This window comes from Balearica regulorum, chromosome 3 (assembly GCF_011004875.1).
Source record: "Balearica regulorum gibbericeps isolate bBalReg1 chromosome 3, bBalReg1.pri, whole genome shotgun sequence".
Classification (NCBI taxonomy): domain Eukaryota; kingdom Metazoa; phylum Chordata; class Aves; order Gruiformes; family Gruidae; genus Balearica; species Balearica regulorum.
The window spans coordinates 109,106,597-109,122,921 of record NC_046186.1 but is presented as its reverse complement, the minus strand read 5'-3'; the positions used below and the strand labels follow the sequence as shown (position 1 = coordinate 109,122,921).

Here is a 16,325-nt window from a genome sequence, read left to right as displayed (position 1 = left end):
CATTTCAGACGCTAGATAAGATTGAATGGGCATCTGGCACCAAAACCAAACTTTATCATTTTCTTAGGTCAAACTCCGTTTAGCCCAGAAACTGGAGTCAGATCAGAAACAACAATTTGTGCACCTAAAAATGGCTGAAATTAATTAATTAGTGCTCCACCGACCACCACCAGCTCCCTCAAAACCACCTCTCTTGGTACCGGGAGTAGCGAAAAGGTTATAAAGCTAAAAAACCTCCGCAACGGCATCGCCCACATGACGACGGGGCAGCTGCGTTTGCCGTGTCCCCCCTCCCCGGGCGTGCCCGGGGGGCCGCCAGCCGTCCGGTGCGGCGGTGGGGAGCGGAGACCCGGGGAGCGGTGGGCAGGGCAAGGCAGGGCAGGGCTGGGCAAGGCAAGGCAAGGCAAGGCAGGGCAGGGCAGGGCTGGGCAAGGCAAGGCAAGGCAGGGCAGGGCAGGGCAGGGCAAGGCAAGGCAAGGCAAGGCAAGGCAAGGCAGGGCAGGGCTGGGCAAGGCAAGGCAAGGCAAGGCAAGGCAGGGCAGGGCAGGGCAGGGCTGGGCAAGGCAAGGCAAGGCAAGGCAGGGCAGGGCAGGGCTGGGCAAGGCAAGGCAAGGCAAGGCAAGGCAGGGCAGGGCAGGGCAGGGCTGGGCAAGGCCGCCCCGCCCCGTCCCTCCCCCGGACCCGACGCGGCGGCACCCCGGGGGCGCGGCACCGGCGGCGGCGCCCCGGCCCGGGCGGGCGGGCGGCGGCAGCGGGGCTGGGGGAGCCTTCCCGCCGGGGATGCGGCTCCCCGGGGGCCGCGCCGCACGCTCCCGCCCTCCGCCCGCCGTCGACCGGGCGCCGCGCGGAGCCTCCGCCTCCGCCTCCCCGCGGCGGTCTCCCCCGCGGCGGGGCCGCCGCCGCCGCCGCCCCGCATGGCCAGAGCGAGCCGGCCGGGGCGCGCCGGCGAGGCCGCGCCGCAGCAGCCCACGGCCCCGGGGGCGCGGGGCGTCGGGCTGAGGGCGGGCGGGCGAGGCCGGCGGCCCCGGGGCGCCGCCGCCAGCCGGGCGGGCAGCCCCGCCGGGGGATGACTCAGAGCCGCGGCCCCTGCAGCGAAGCCGCCGCCGCGCCGGGCTCCGCGCCGCGCCGCCCCATGCCCGCGCCCCCCGCCGGGGGCCGCCCGCCGCCCGCCGCGCCCGCCGCGCCGCGCACCGGATGATGCCCCCGCGGGCGGCGGCGGGGTCCTGCCGCCGGCGGCGCCTGGCGCCCCTCAACGAGGACAACGGGCGGTTCCTGCTGCTGGCCGCCCTCATCGCGGCGTACCTGAGCGCCGGCGCCACCGTCTTCTCGGCCCTCGAGAGCCCGTCGGAGGCGGCGGCGCAGCTCCGCTGGAACCGGACCCTCCACAACTTCAGCCGCATCTTCAACATCAGCCTGCCGGAGCTGCGCGCCTTCCTGCGGAGCTACGAGGCGGCCATGGCCGCGGGCATCCGCGTCGACGCCCTGCGGCCCCGCTGGGACTTCCCCGGCGCTTTCTACTTCGTGGGCACCGTTGTCTCCACCATAGGTGAGCGCCGCCCCGACGGCCCCGCGGCGGAGGCCCGCCCGGGGGATGCTGCGGCCGCGGCCCCGGGGCGGTCGTTATAGCGACCAAAGTTTGGGGAGAGGCGCTGCCGCGTTGCTATGGCAACCGGGGGCCTTGCAATCGAGGAGGGTCCGGCTCCCTGTCCCCCCCCCTCACCCCCCGACCCCAGGGGGTCGCGGTCCCACCGCCCGCCCAGGTGCACGGAGCCAGGGACCGGCGCTGCGCTCCGCAGCGCTCCGGCTCCTTCTGGGGCCGCAGGGCCGCTGACGATCGCGGCAGTCGGTGCTTCGGGCCGGCCGCGGCGGGAGCCCCCTTCCCTCCCCAGCAAACTTTTGCTGCCGGCTGGGCGGTTGCTTGGTTGGGCTTCAACCGGCCCGAAGGAGCCGGCGGGGCTGCTGGCCCTCCGAGCAGCCCTGCCCGCTCCCCTGCCCGCCGCGGGATGCGCCTGACGGTCGAATCGCTCGTTACCGGGAGAGGCGGCGCGGGGAGGTTGGGGGGGGGCGATTAGGCAGCGGGCTACCGAAAATACCGAGCGATAGCCAGGCTTTCGCGGTGCCTGACCGCTGAGCTCGATGCTGGTTTTAACTGCTGGGAAAGTTAAGATGCGTATGGGAATAAAGACGTAAGCTACCCGAAGCCGTATGTCTTCTGCCTGTGCCATAATACACATTCTCAGTACATCGCTGGCGACAGCTGACTGCAGTTATTCATATCCGATAGGTGTTCAGGAAGAGCAGCACTTCATGAGCAAATGGTGAGTTTAGGGGAGGAAGGAATTCTATATTTTTTACTCTAAAATTACCAATTTTTTACTTTTTTACTCTTACCTTTTTTTTAGTCTAAAAGCACCGTTAAGAACTGTCGTATGGGGAATTTGCTTGAAGTAAAGCTGTGGCTATCTGCGGCTTTCGGAGTATTGCTCAAGAAATCATGTACCTGCAGAAAGATTTGCTCTCTCTGCCAGTTTTTAAGTTTTCTAACAAGCCAATTGTCTTGGGGCTTCTCAGCATAAATGTCATGCTTTCCCTTTGTTAGAGAGGAAGAAGTGCACAGCTCATTATTGCGCTTACATTCATTAGGTTCGGAAAATGTTTTATCAATAGTGACTAATCTCTATAATAGAATCGTGATGGTGACTACAGCAATGTTGTCGAGTATTGTTACTTTTTGCATTGAATAATTCAGTTAACTTTTCCTTTTCAAGTACATTCAATAGTCCAGTCATTGAAACATCATTTTAATTAAGTGTTAGGCCTTCTTCATCACAAGAGCATATATTTTTAAGAGATCATTATGACTGACCTGAATGGATGGAAAAAAAAGTCAGTATATTAACAAACCCGCTCTCTCCTTACACCTGCTATAGCAAACAGAGAAATCTTCAGCTGCTGTGTAAATCCTGAACCCTGGCTTCTCCTCTGTGTGGTTATTAAAATATAAAATGTTTTCCTTTTCATTTGCAAGCATTAGTTTGCATCTCTACTTCATCGCCCTGTCTGCAGTCATTTGTACCTGGGCGGAGGGAATGAGGAACTCGGCAGGGTTTTTTGGCAATCTTGGCAGGTGTCAATGGCTGAAACAAGAATTGTGTAGTGCAGCCTAGGGCACCTCTCTTTCTTCATAGCCAGTGATGTCTACATCTCTCACATCTGAGATGGAGACTGAAGATTGTTTTTCCCGAGCTACAACAAAGGCCGGATTCTGCCAAGCGTTCCCCTGAGTAGTACCTTCTCTTGGCCTACTACCTGCTAGTACTTCTGGGTACCTACAGTACTTTGTATGAGTTCAGCAGCCCTTCTGTAGAGCAAGGTTTTGCTCTGGGTGAGGAGATACAGCAGAAGTTGGCTCGAAGCAAAGACTGGGTTGTGCCTTTGGGCACAGCGAAGGCCGCGGCAGAGCTGCTGAGCTGGGGGTGCCGAGCTGCACGGCCCCGGCAGCAGTAGCATCTCCTGGAGGACCGGCATCCCGAGGCTGTTGCACTCCATCCCGGCAGAGCTTTAACCAGCTACGTGTGCAGCTCCTGCAGATGAAGAGGGACTGCTGCCCCCACCCCAGCGCTTCTTGCTTGCCTCTTCAAGCTGCTGCAGCTCGTAGAGAGGCAAAGCCCACAAGGAGCTCAGCAGCTTCTCCATGGGGCAGGTTTCTTCCACCACACAGCTGTATTCAGTTATTATCGGTGGCTGTGTTTGCCCAGCAAAAGCAAAAAAACCCAGTGAATTAACTAGTTGTCCCGCTAAAACTCAAAAGCCATACTCATAATGAAACATGCACAAGGCTTCTCGCTCACAGTCGCCGCACGGGAGAAACCAAATGGTAGGTATCAAAATGTCACCTGGGGGAGCAGTTCCAGAGCTGTTCTTTCGTGGTCCTTTGTTCCCTGCCAGCCAGCTCATTTCTGTACCTACCTACCCGGAGTACCTTTGATTCCACTATCACCTCAAATACCACATTATCCCGGTTCAGAGCAATTTCACTTGCCTTCGTGCCACAGTTCATTAACAAAGAGAACGCTGTCTTTGCTCGACCTTACCAAGAACTACCAGACATCTAGAGTCAAAACAGCTTGCTTTGCTCAACAACTTCATCAGTTACATGTGTCAAAGCAACTTTATTACTCCAGCTAAACAGACTCCTATGCTAGCGATGCATCAGAAAGCTTTCTTACTCACTGCCTAACAAACACTGCGTCTGTCAAGGGTAAATCACCCACAGGTTACTCAGCCTCTTATCTGTAGAGGATTCCAACTTAGACAAAACTCGCTGGGTCTTTTCGAGTCCTCACTCTGCTCTCGCTGATTTTAATAGAATGACTAATCCTTCATATATAGGCATCAAAATACAGTCACCCAGGGGCAGGGCTGCAAGTTTTCCTGGGGTTTGTGTAAGCTGAGCGGAGGGGAGAGAGAGTCCAATTCTTCATCATTCTCTGAACACGAGGGTTAGGCACAGTCGGGCTTGGAGGAGACTGCTCCATCCACCCTCCTTGAGCAGGGTCTTTGCAGAGCCGAGCAGGTCCCCTGGGTTAGGTGCTTTGTCTTCCGTACGTCCCTGGCTGCAGTTCTGCATCTTCCCTAATTACACAGGGATGCAATCAAACCCTCTGGGTGAGAAACATGGTAGTGGGATCTTCAAGAAAAAGAGAGTTAAAATGAAATGTGAAGTTTAATCTTAAAGCGTTTTCCTGAATAGCCCACAAAGCAAGTGGCTTACCGTCCATAAAACACCCTCTTTATAGCACTCTGGGCATTCATTTTTTTATTATTGCATTGTTTGTTGTTGAATAATGAAACATTGAGTTTATTTTTCATTAGGCACAGCTTGATTTTCAGAGCTATGTAAGAAAATTCTTCGGTCTAATTTCTGATTGCATGCTGTCAGTCTACACCATTTATTCAGTCATTATTTTGCACTCCAAAAGGTATTTTCTCATAGGCATTTATTATTATTGTACTGATTTCTTTAAGGAGCAGCTAGGTGAAATTTGTTCTTGATTCGTTGGTCTAACTAGCAGTAGACTTTGTTTTTCAGTTGAGTTTTTTTCCTTCCATCCCCAAATACAAATCACAAATAGTTCCCAGCACTTTGTTAAAGACTGAAAGCAAAGCATAACTCAGAGCAGTTTTCTTCCTGGTGAAATGTAGGAGCGTAGAGCATCATCAATCATAGCTTTCCCCATATTCTAGTAGCACAGATTCATTCTGCCTAGCACATAAGGCAACTCCGGGATGCCTGAAGTTCTGGATTTCTGACTCAGTCCATGAGTCTAGACTCTGCATCCAGATTTTTTTCCTCTCTTAAAGGTTAGAATAAACATTAGGTACCTACCTAATATTAAGACATATTGAGACATTGACTTATTAGTAAATTTGGATTTTAAGCTTCTTACATGTAAGCACACGTTTCAAAATCCTTTGCAAAATCAAGTGATGCAATTGCTTTCTAGATATCCATATCAGGCACTAAAAAATGGGGTCAAAAGAAGTAGTCCAATATATAGAAGTGTTTTTTTCATCTCAATACTTTTAAAAAGCACCCTTACTGTGGATAGGTTGTTTTGGGATGGATCATGTGTGGGCTATAGGTGCTTTGAGAAGGGAAGAAATCGTGCAAAGATCTCTCTGTACAGCTGTGTTTAGGGCACAGCATATAGGTGTGAGTGGCACTATTCGTCCTTTCCTTATCCCTGAAGTGTCCTGTTAAATGACTCAGTATTCGTCTGGACTGACAGCTCCACCTAAAGGGATGGGGCATGCTCTTCTCTGCTGTTATCTCGAAGAGATAAGGCACAGTCCTGCTGTGAAACCCACATGAAGAAAGGCCACATAATGAGAGAAATAATATTTGGTACTTTCTACCAGCTAACTAGCTCCTGGCAGCTGTGATCTCCTTGCTTAGGATGTCTGCTGGGTTAGACCTTCTTCTCTCTGGGTCCTTTGTAGGGACCCAGCATACTCAGCACATCATTTCTGCTTGTGCTCCACAACCTAAGCACCATAATCACTCACTTCTAAAATCTCTCTGGCTCTCTGTTGTAGTCTTTCGATAAAATCCAGAGTTCCAGGTGTGCTGAAGACAATAATTCAGTGGAAGTGATGTGCAAAAGGCAGTGAGCTCAGCAAGTGCATGGTCAGATGTTGGACTGCACTGCTGGGAGCTAGGGAGCAAGCCTGCCCAAGAGCAGGCACTTCACATGGTAATTTGGCAAGAAACTCCACAAATAAATGAGTTGGTCTGAAGGCTTTAAGGGGAAAATATATTTGCCCTGTCTTCTTCATTGATATATTTCAGGATATGCATTTGAGCTGCAGCTGGGGAAGGTTCTGACTTTCTGCTCTCTGTGAATGCAATTTCACTGTCTATATGGCTAACGCAAACCACAAAGCAACGGTCAAACCAGAGCATGCACCTGATCAGCATCAGTGTTATATTTTCTCAGGGCTCTGCAGTTCTGTGAGGGTTGTACAAGCAGCTTTTGCACAAGGTTCAAATAAGGGGGCAGTTGCCTCCAGAGTTGACCTTCTTGAAGTCGAAAAAAATCCGAACAAAAACCAAACGAGAAAGCAGGTGAGAGAGCAAGCAGTATGATTAAGCTGCAGAGTCAGGTTATTTGTCTTTGCCAGCTTATATGCGGTCTGCAGCCAGCATCAGAGTGTGTTTCAGCTTGGTCTGCTGCGGCCAGATCTGATTCCTTAGGTGCGTGTGATGTTTTGATCAATGTGCCGGTGGATATATGAAAATTATTTTCTCACCCTGGTAGTTTCGATAAAGAACGGAGAGCAAGAGGCTCAGAGGTCAGCAAGTCAACGGTCAGCGTATTTCTGTGGAGAGAAGTGATCCTACAGTGATTTTCCTCAGATGAAGACCTGGCACCGTTAACTTCTCTGGGTACTATTGATGGGAATTTCCTAAATGTGTGGGCATAGGTTGGGTGCTCCGAGCAGGAAAGTAATCTAAATCACAGCTTGCCGCCTTGTATTGAGAGCAACGACAGGAAGCTTTACTTGGAGTACATCCATGTAATTATGGGTGACTTGAGGTGTCCCCACTGAAGGGTTGCGATGAAATAGTTTTGATCCCAAATTTGTTGGGTTTTTTTATTGTAGAAGGTGGGAGGGGATAACCCCAGTACTTTAAATAAAGCCCTTTTTAAAAGAAAAAAAGTCCTATGGAAATATTATTTTAATCAGTCTCAGTACTGCTTAGGGTTCACCTGCCCCTGTAGGGTTATGCCAGATCCAGAAAGTGAAGCCGTTACTCTGCTTCGATCATCTAAACTGAGTGATTCTACAGAGCACATCAGCTCAGATTACTTAATCTAAGAGTTTCAGAGGCTTCTTAAATATTAAACCCTATCTATGAAACCCTGTCTTTCAAAACACTAACACAGGTACAGTGGCGATCTATTTGTTGTTTTATGGCTGGAGACGTTAAGCCGGGGAGAACCAAACTGCACTTCTTTTTGCTTTGGCTCTGGACTTTGGGGTGCTCAGGGGTCTCTGAACTGAATGTCAAGCACCACAGCATCTCACTGCAGTCACCCTAAAACCAAAGCCCATCTATAACATTAGGGAAGAAAGAATATGCCTGGCATCACGTGAGATACGGTCCCACATCTCAGAACTCAGGGGAAGTTTTCTGTTGTCTTACTGTGTGCTGGTTCAGGTTCAAAACAAAGACAAACTGGAATTTGTAATCAAGGAGTCCCCATTTTTTGCAGCCTTCAGGGTCCCTCTAGCTTGGGTAATTGAAGGAGTAAAGTCTGTTTAGTGGGTATGTACCTCCCGCTTAGCACGACATTCAGTTTGGTCTTCAGTGATATTCCTGCTGGGCAGCAAATACCTGTATTTCGGTTCCCTATGCATTTACAGGAGCCTGGAGATACAGTTGCAAACCAAACGTTGATGGGCCAAAATACCACTTTGACAGCTCTCCATCCATGGAGATGACACGCGTGGCTCCAGGCAGTCGGTCCGTATTACTAAGCAACCTCCCTGTTAAGCCAGTTATTGCGCCTGTAATAGCAGTGAGGGATCATAATTACTGGGTCTATCAGCTGCCCTGATTGCTGTGGGCTCGTAATTCCAAATCCTGCCTGAAACCTACGGGCTGTGTTCCCTTGGAGCCCAGCCAGCCCCCAGCCTCTGCCATCCCCTTTGCTCTGCTGGGGATATGCCCCCTTTCCTTCTCTTGCAGCTCATCTAACACTCCCCGCTCACCTGCCTTTCCTAGGCACTCTTAATTTCTGCTGCCTCCCTCCCAATTAGCATGCCCTCCTCTACTGATGATTTGTTTTCTTGATTAAATTTTGAGTATTTGTTTCATGTTTTTGCAGTCTTTCAAGTTAATAACTACCAAAGAAGTCAAAAGTAAAGCTTTACAGTTTCTTTCTGCTCCTAATCACACCTGTCCCTCTTCTCTAGTGTTAATCCTGCTGTTGGCCCTCATTTCTTTTTTTCAGTCTAAATCTTTCTCCCTTCTCTGATTGTTTGATCAGTTTGACACAGATCACAGACACTTCATAATTTTTTCTCACTTTTACTGATGTGTCATCTTTGCAAGCACACCGTCTCGCTTTTCTGCAAACTTTAATTGCTCTTCATGGTGGAGAGAAGAGGAAAACAATTATAGGATAGATTTGTTGGCAATTAACTTCATGTAACAATATCCACTCTTGGTGTTGTGCTGGAAAATACAATGTCATTTCTTTATTTTAATGAATGTGGTATTACCTTATCTTTACAGCTATTGAAGGCAATGAGAATTTTACTTCTTGCCATGGTAGCATCAGGCTTAGAACAACAGAAAACCAACATGGAACGTTTAATCTGCAATTTTTAGTATGAAGACAGACTGATATTATTGGAAACATAGCTTGTACCCATGATCCACATAAGCCTTGCTTACCTTTATCAAAAGAGACAGTTTTCCTAGTGTATCAGCACCAAGTGCGTATCTGAGTGCATTTGGGGAGAAGATGGGTAAAGACAAAGATTAGGATTCATGCTGGTGAACATTTGAAATGTGAAAGTCCTTCCGAGCGCAATAAATCTTAGAAGTGATAATAAAACCTTTTGTGAATAGAAACACTTAAGTAACAAACAGAATTATAAAGAAGTAGAATGAAAATTAAATCTAATTGCATTAGATGAGGCAAAGCATTAGCAGCCTTTTCAAGTAATTAAAGCTTTGGAGTGGAATAAGATAAGAAATGGAATGGTTTGATGTTAATGTATGGGATTACTTATATGCGTGAGGCATTGCTATTGCTCGTGTTTAAAAATCCATAGTTAGTGCTCCTTACTCACTGATGGAAAAAAGCAGTAACACCTTGATAACAGTTGTACCTGCACAATGATTTCTGAATGAACTTCAAACTTTCTGAGCTTGTACTACTGCAGCTTCTTCTCCTTCAGAGATGATGGGCCAAATGTTCACATTCATACTCAAGTTCTTAAGCAGGGAAATTTAATCACAGCAGAAACAGCAATTAGGGGAAATTTGCCCATGTGAGAACTGGGTGAAGAATTGCTAAATTTCAATTAAAAAGAAAACCAGGTAAAATCGTTTTGGTTATTCATTATTGAATATTCTGTCATCTCTTTGCTGAGACTGAATATTGTGCAAGTAATATATTTATCTCCTGAGGATAAACAAAAAAATACAGCATCACTCATGCTCAACATGTAAGCAGTTAAGTCTATTTTAAGCCTTTGGAGCTGGAAATGACTGAGGTGTAAAGACCTTAAATCCAAATCATGATTTTAATTGGGGCGGGGGAAGAAGCTGTGTGATAAAATGTTTTGTCCATTTACAAAAGTTGCTACTGGCAGAGCTGCGAGGACCAGGAAAATCTCAGATAAAAAAAAAAAAGCTTCAAATGATCATGATAAAGTGGCATAGTTGTTTGCACCATTAAATTTAAAAGTAGTCAAGGAAAATGCATACTAAAGAGGGAAGAGTTAAATGCAGAAATAGAAAGTGAGGAATAACTGGTTGGTCAGCGGTCCTGTCACCCTTTATTTCTATTACAGTTACTTAAAATTAGGTCTTTTCATCTTCATGAATGAAGTAGAAGAGCTGCCCAAGCTGGAAGATACTTAAGAATTTGCTGCTTGGCTTTCAGCTGGAAATTTTTGAAATGAGGGACTCATGAAGGCATATTTAGACCATTAAAAAGTTGAGGTAGATTGGTCAGGGTTTTTTCATTAAATCGTAACTGTAGAAGTTTGGACAGAAATGTGGAAGAAAACTGGCCAAACTGTGTAAAAATGTTTTCCCCGTTTGTTTAGGTTCTTTTTTGTCCTACAGGTCTGTCTTTCTAGGCTAACTCTTTGTAAAGCAGAAGAGCTAAGACAGCTATCAAGAAATAGATGTTCTTTGAATACCTGTACAAACACCAGCAGCAGAAAAAAATATGCCACAGGTCTATTGTTTAATCAAGGCAAAAGATAAGCCTGTGATTTAACCATTTGACAGCCTTTCCCATCTGCAAGGCTTAGAAAGCCCAGGAGTGGCGTCTTGTTTTCTCAGACTTCTCGTGTGGGGAAATAGGACATACACCCAAGATCACTTGTGAAACTCAGATAATGCTATTTCTTATCCTGAAAAGGAGAAGTATCATGAGATGTACTGGCACTAAAGTGGCAGTACATGTGCAAGTATTCTTTTGAAGCCCGTAATGTCTTAAGAGTATAACAAAATTTGGATACCATTATTCTTTTTTCCTTACAGTTCAGAAAAAAATAAAAATTTTGCACAACCTTGGGTGGACTTGGGCATCTGAAACGCAACTGCAAGTTTCAATAAACAGGAAAAGCAGGTGTGAATGCTAAGGTTTGAAACAGTCCATTGGAAATGACAGGGCATAAGCTTTTTCCTGTTAGGGTGTTGCTTAGATACACAATTATCTGCACAAAAAACATTCTCAAAACCATAGGAAAATAACTGGAAGCAGCTTCAAAGGATGAAAAATTAAGATTGCAAGAGAAATCATCTTTTGAAACAATGTTCACCTGGAATCATATGCTCAACTACATGAAGACCGTAGGAAGGTCAGAGGAGGTGGCAGTGTATGGCTTTGGATATTGCACACAGCTCAAGAGAGAGAAGGAGCTGGTCACTCTTGGGCTCCATGAGCTATGCCTTCATGTATGTCCGCCTGGTTACTGAGGCGGACTCTATGTATTTCTTGGTTATTATGCTTTTGTTTTCTGCAGATATTTGAAAGTAGTTACTCTAAATTCAGAGATGTTTCCTCTGTCTGATAGTGTTTCACCAACCTCAGTGTTTTAGCTGAGGTTTGGCAGTGCAGTAAGCGAAGGCAGATGCTTCTGCACACAACCTCAAATGTGAGCAGGGGTTTGATATGGCTGTTAAGGCAGGATTTTAAAGACCATTAGCTTCTAGTGCAAGGAAGTGTGTTTCCACAGTGTTACAACTTAAACAACCGAGGAGCGTGTGGGCTATATTCTTCCATTATTAACATGACCACCATTTCAGAAAAAAGTCATAGCAAAACGGTTTTCACCCAACTGTTGGGATAAGGAAAGAAAACAAACTAAAGATAGGACTCTGATCATCAGATGTGGAAACAGCCACAAGAAGCTTTGGACTAGCTTAGGTCAATTCACAAGGAGACAGGCTGCAACCAAAAGAAAGCATACCCTGCTCTCATCCCCTTTTCTGGAAGTTCTCCTTTGCGAGGTGGTGGTTTCGTGCTAACTTAGCCAACACTAACTCATGTTCTTTCTGTTTTAACAAGCTATTAGAACACCCCAGCTGAGCCAAGGGGCAGAGAAACTGACAAAACAGGAGAGGCTTTAGTGTCATCTTGCTTAAGATTTGCCCTAGAAAGGTAGCATAAGATGAAGAAAATAGTTTCAGTCTTGATTTTTATGACAGTAAACCAGAGTCTGGCCCCAAGAGTTTAGCAGAGAAGGTTATATTATTTATAAGAGCAATAAAACCTGAAGCATTGGAAGAAAGTTTATTTGTGAACAATATCATAGAATGGTTTAGGTTGGAAGGGACCTCAAAGATCATCTAGTTCCAACCCCCCTGCTATGGGCAGGGACACCCTCCACTAGACCACGTTGCCCAAAGCCTCATCCAACCTGGCCTTGAACACTTCCAGGGATGGGGCAGCCACAACCTCTGTGGGCAACCTGTTCCAGTGCCTCACCACCCTCACAGTGAAGAATTTCTTCCTAACATCTAATGTAAATCGACCCTCCTTCAGCTTAAACCCATTACCCCTTGTCCTGTCACTACACTCCCTCATAAACAGTCCCTCACCATCTTTCCTGTAGGCCCCTTCTGGTACTGGTAAGCTGCAATTAGATCTTTCTGGAGCTGCCTTTTCTTCAGGCTGAACAATCCCAACTCTCTCAGCCTGTCCTCATAGGAGAGGTGCTCCAGCCCTCCAATAAGCTTCGTGGCCCTCCTCTGGATTCGCTCCAACAGCCCCATGTCTGGGACCCCCAGAGCTGGACGCAGTACTCCAGGTGGGGTCTCACCAGAGCGGAGTAGAGGGGCAGGATCACCTCCCTCGACCTGCTGGTCACACCTCTTTTGATGCAGCCCAGGACATGGTTGGCTTTCTGGGCTGCAAGCGCACACTGCCGGCTCATGTGGAGCTTCTCATCAATCAATACCCTCAAGTCTTTCTCCTCAGGGCTGCTTTCAATCCATTCCTCGCCTAGCCTATATGTTAATAGAGAAGGAAGATTGTCACACCACAGGACACCTCCATCCCTTTACAGTTGAGAGTCAGCAAGAATAATGCCAGTTTGTAGGTCCTGACTTTCTTTTTTTTGTGCAGTTTGAATTCATACTCTTCTGATTTTCATCCTTCTTTGAGCTTCATTCTCCATCGTCTCCTTTTAGGAGAGGGCCTCTGTCCCTCAGTAGAAGCTGTGTTCTGTTGCAATAGGATTAACCATAATCCTTGCCAAAGATTTTGAGCCTCGAGCTCGTGACCTTCCCCATGTGTTCCCTCTTCAGGGGGGCTGCTTAGCAAGACCTCGGGCCAGAGCTGCTGCTCAGCTGGCAGCGCTGGTGGCTTGGCACAGGTCAGTCCCATTTGCTCGTACAAGGTGCATACAGAAACAGCCAGCCCCAACCAGGGAACTGTAAAACTGATTTAGAGACACTTCTTCTTCTTCCTTGACTTGATTCTGTGCCAAAGCAGCTTGGCCAGACCAGACGATCACCCTCCTTCTGTATTTGCTGGGCTATGTCTTTATGACAATGGCATTTAGTAGTGAGCAAGGGTGGGCTTGTTCGCGTAGTCTTTGGTATGCACTTTCTTCTCACACTGTACACAGAAAGGGCAACGTGCACTACAACTCAGAAAAAAAGCTTGCCTACTTCTGGTCAATGAATAAAGCAAGAGTACTGCTGCTCCTGGTGAAGCTGAAGCCCCAGCGTTTCTCTTTTTAAGGGTCATTTATCACTCAAATTTACAAAAGTTAGGCCACTTGAGCTGATAAATGTGCCTGCTGAGTACTCACTAGAAATTGAAGATCTTTCTTGGAAAGCTCAACTAGAAGGTCTCGGCATAGAAAAACACGCTTGGGAAACCTGCTGCGAGGACGGGAAGGTAAACATAGAAGAGCAGTCAGGTTTTGAGGATGTTATTCCTCTCTCCTTTTCTGGGGGATTTAGAGGGTACCCCTAATGCCTTAGACTCCTGTCAAGGTCATAACACTTGAGGTTTCTGAGAAGAGACATCACCAGGTCCAGCATATCCTTCACCCTAAATACATTGTTCTAGCTCTGTCACTCAGGACACCTTCTCCATAGGGCATTGGGTCCCCTCCTCACCTGCCTGCTGACGTGTCCAGGTATCAGCCACACACAGCAGCACCTCCATCTGCAGGTACCCTGCATCTGGGGTCAGGCTTCATATTCCCATCTTTAGGGGATTTCACAATACAGTGGTTTCCTTGTAGCTTCTTAGCCCCTGACCATCTGACCTGTCCCTTTCGAAGGAGAGGAGATCCTTCACCACCACCTCACCTCCAAAATTCCCTCTCCAGAGCACCTGAGTCCCCTTTTCAAGCCCAGGATCACAGCCACCAGCACTACTGGTTACCTCCACATCCCTCTCCATCACAACGCTCCCCACTGCAGATGCCTCCTGCCCCATCCCCGCAGGGCAGCTGCTCACAGCACCGTGCTGCTCTCCAGGTATGCCCATGGGAGCGCAAACCCCTTGCCCATGAGCAGAAATCACAGGTTGCCGGAGGAGCTGGGGAGTCCCAGCATCCCTGCCCTGGTGGAGCTGCCCTGCTGCCTCCCCGCCCTGGGCACAAGGTGCAGCTGTCCAGCCCTGTCTCTCGTCCTCACCCGAGTCACTGTTTTGCATAATTTTAGGTTTTCTTTGTCATTTACCTCTGCTGAAAAATACTGGTACATCTGAGTCTCTTTTTATACCCTTCACATGCACAGAGTAGCTGACAACTATTTGTTAGCTTTACCTTTTAGTTATTTATTGTCATGGTTGCCAATTTAATCACTTTTTTTTATCAAGGAAGCATAGGTTATTTTAGGCTGATGATTCTATTAACTCTTTTAAAAACCAATGTACTTTAAAGAGTAATGAAAATGTGGCCGTGACCTTTTAGGCTGTGGTTTAAATCACATCCAGCAGAGAAACGCTGAGGGTGATTGATTCTGGTGTTCACTGATGTTACGCGTAGCAGCACTTTGGATAACCAATAACCTCATCAGAGTTGTGTGTAAACAGAATAAAATTGGTACTGTGGAAAGCCTTTAATAATTGCCTGCAGCTCCTTGAAACTCCTTAATGTTCAATTAGTCATCTCCTGCCTCTAGTCTGCACAGCGTGGCTTCTTTTGAGTAGCAGTTGTCTCAAACACCTGACTAAGATTTCACCGGTAGAGATGTAACAAGGAGCAACAGTGATGACCTGGATGGTTTTTAACTACATTCATCAAATTTATCATGGTGCTCCTTCAGGTCACAGAGTAGACTGGGCATTTTTTCCAGTCCATTTTTTCCAGAATTGGGTGCATGTATGCACATTTTTATGTACTGAACAGTCATAGGAGTTAGGGAAAAAAAAGATGTGGTTTAGCCCACCCTAGTTCACAAAGCAAATTTAGAGGACCTCTGACCACCTATTTATTGTAGGCTTTGGGAAGAACAAGTCCATGTTAAAAGAATATTACTAAAGTTACAAGAAAGTTAGGAAATTCCAGAAACAGCCTGCTTATTCAACCTGAAGTGGCATATATATTATTATAGATGGATAGATGGATGGATAGATAGATAGATACAGCTGTGTATGATAGATTGTGTACGATACAGATTAGACCAGCCCTAAAAACTGCAGCGGTACGTCATGTCTTCAGACTTAGCATGGGTCTAAATTAAAGTGTCTGAAATCACACGGTGCTGGACAGACCACTGCTGTTCAGGAGCTCTGTTTTCAGATAGTATTCTAGATAAGATCAAATGTGATTGTACAGCAACGCTGATATTAAAAGCTCTGGCAATGGAAAAGCTCTAAAAAAATTTACTGTTTGATCCCAAAAGGGGGGGTATTTTAATAAAGCAGGCTGACAAAAATGTTAAAGGGAAAGTAAGTTTTTCATTCGTAATTTGAAAATGCAAAGCCAGGTGGAACAGCACTGCCTCGTAGTATTCTCACTCCCTGGGTGAAAGCTGGATGCAGCAGAAGGTTTCCATCTGCGGTGGTTTTGTTGGCTCTGAGCTGTGACCCTGTATCCAAGGCAACTGTTTCTGGATGTTAGGTGGTTAGGAGCTATAGAATAAATGAGAGGCAGTTGTGGAATATACACGTATGACTCCATCAGGGGCAATAATGATAAAATGCTAACAGGTGGAAAAGGGGTCGAAGGGAGCACCAGAACCCAAATGTGGAATTTTAGTCTCAAAATTCGGAATATGATAGTGTCTTCCTTGATGTTAATTGGTAAAGACCAACCAAGACTATGAAAGCCATGAACTAAAGCAAGTGTAAAACAGATATGAAACAAATTTGGTTGCCCCTAGTTTATCTGCCTGTGTTCCATAACCCGCATCTCTTTGGGACCAGCCCTGTAGGAGCTTAGTTTTTATGTTGCAAGAACTTCTTTCCTCTGGAAGCAGCATTCTGGTTATAGGGGGGGGGGGTTGTTTATTTCTGAGAAATCATTTGTTTAAAAAGTTATATTCAACAATTTTAGTTTCTTTTGATTCCTTTAAATGCAACTGCATTATTAAGAGGTGATAG

The 16,325-nt window shown here is 47.1% G+C and overlaps 1 protein-coding gene across 1 annotated transcript in view; it reads left to right on the top strand.

The window, feature by feature from the left end:
• The first annotated feature begins 711 nt into the window (after positions 1-711).
• Positions 712-16,325, top strand: part of KCNK12 (potassium two pore domain channel subfamily K member 12) — a 28,099-nt gene continuing 12,485 nt past the window's right edge. The window contains exon 1 of the mRNA XM_075749449.1: positions 712-1,546. Coding sequence (XP_075605564.1) covers positions 1,195-1,546 — 352 coding nt within the window. The 5' untranslated portion in view covers positions 712-1,194. The remainder of the gene's footprint in view (positions 1,547-16,325) is intronic.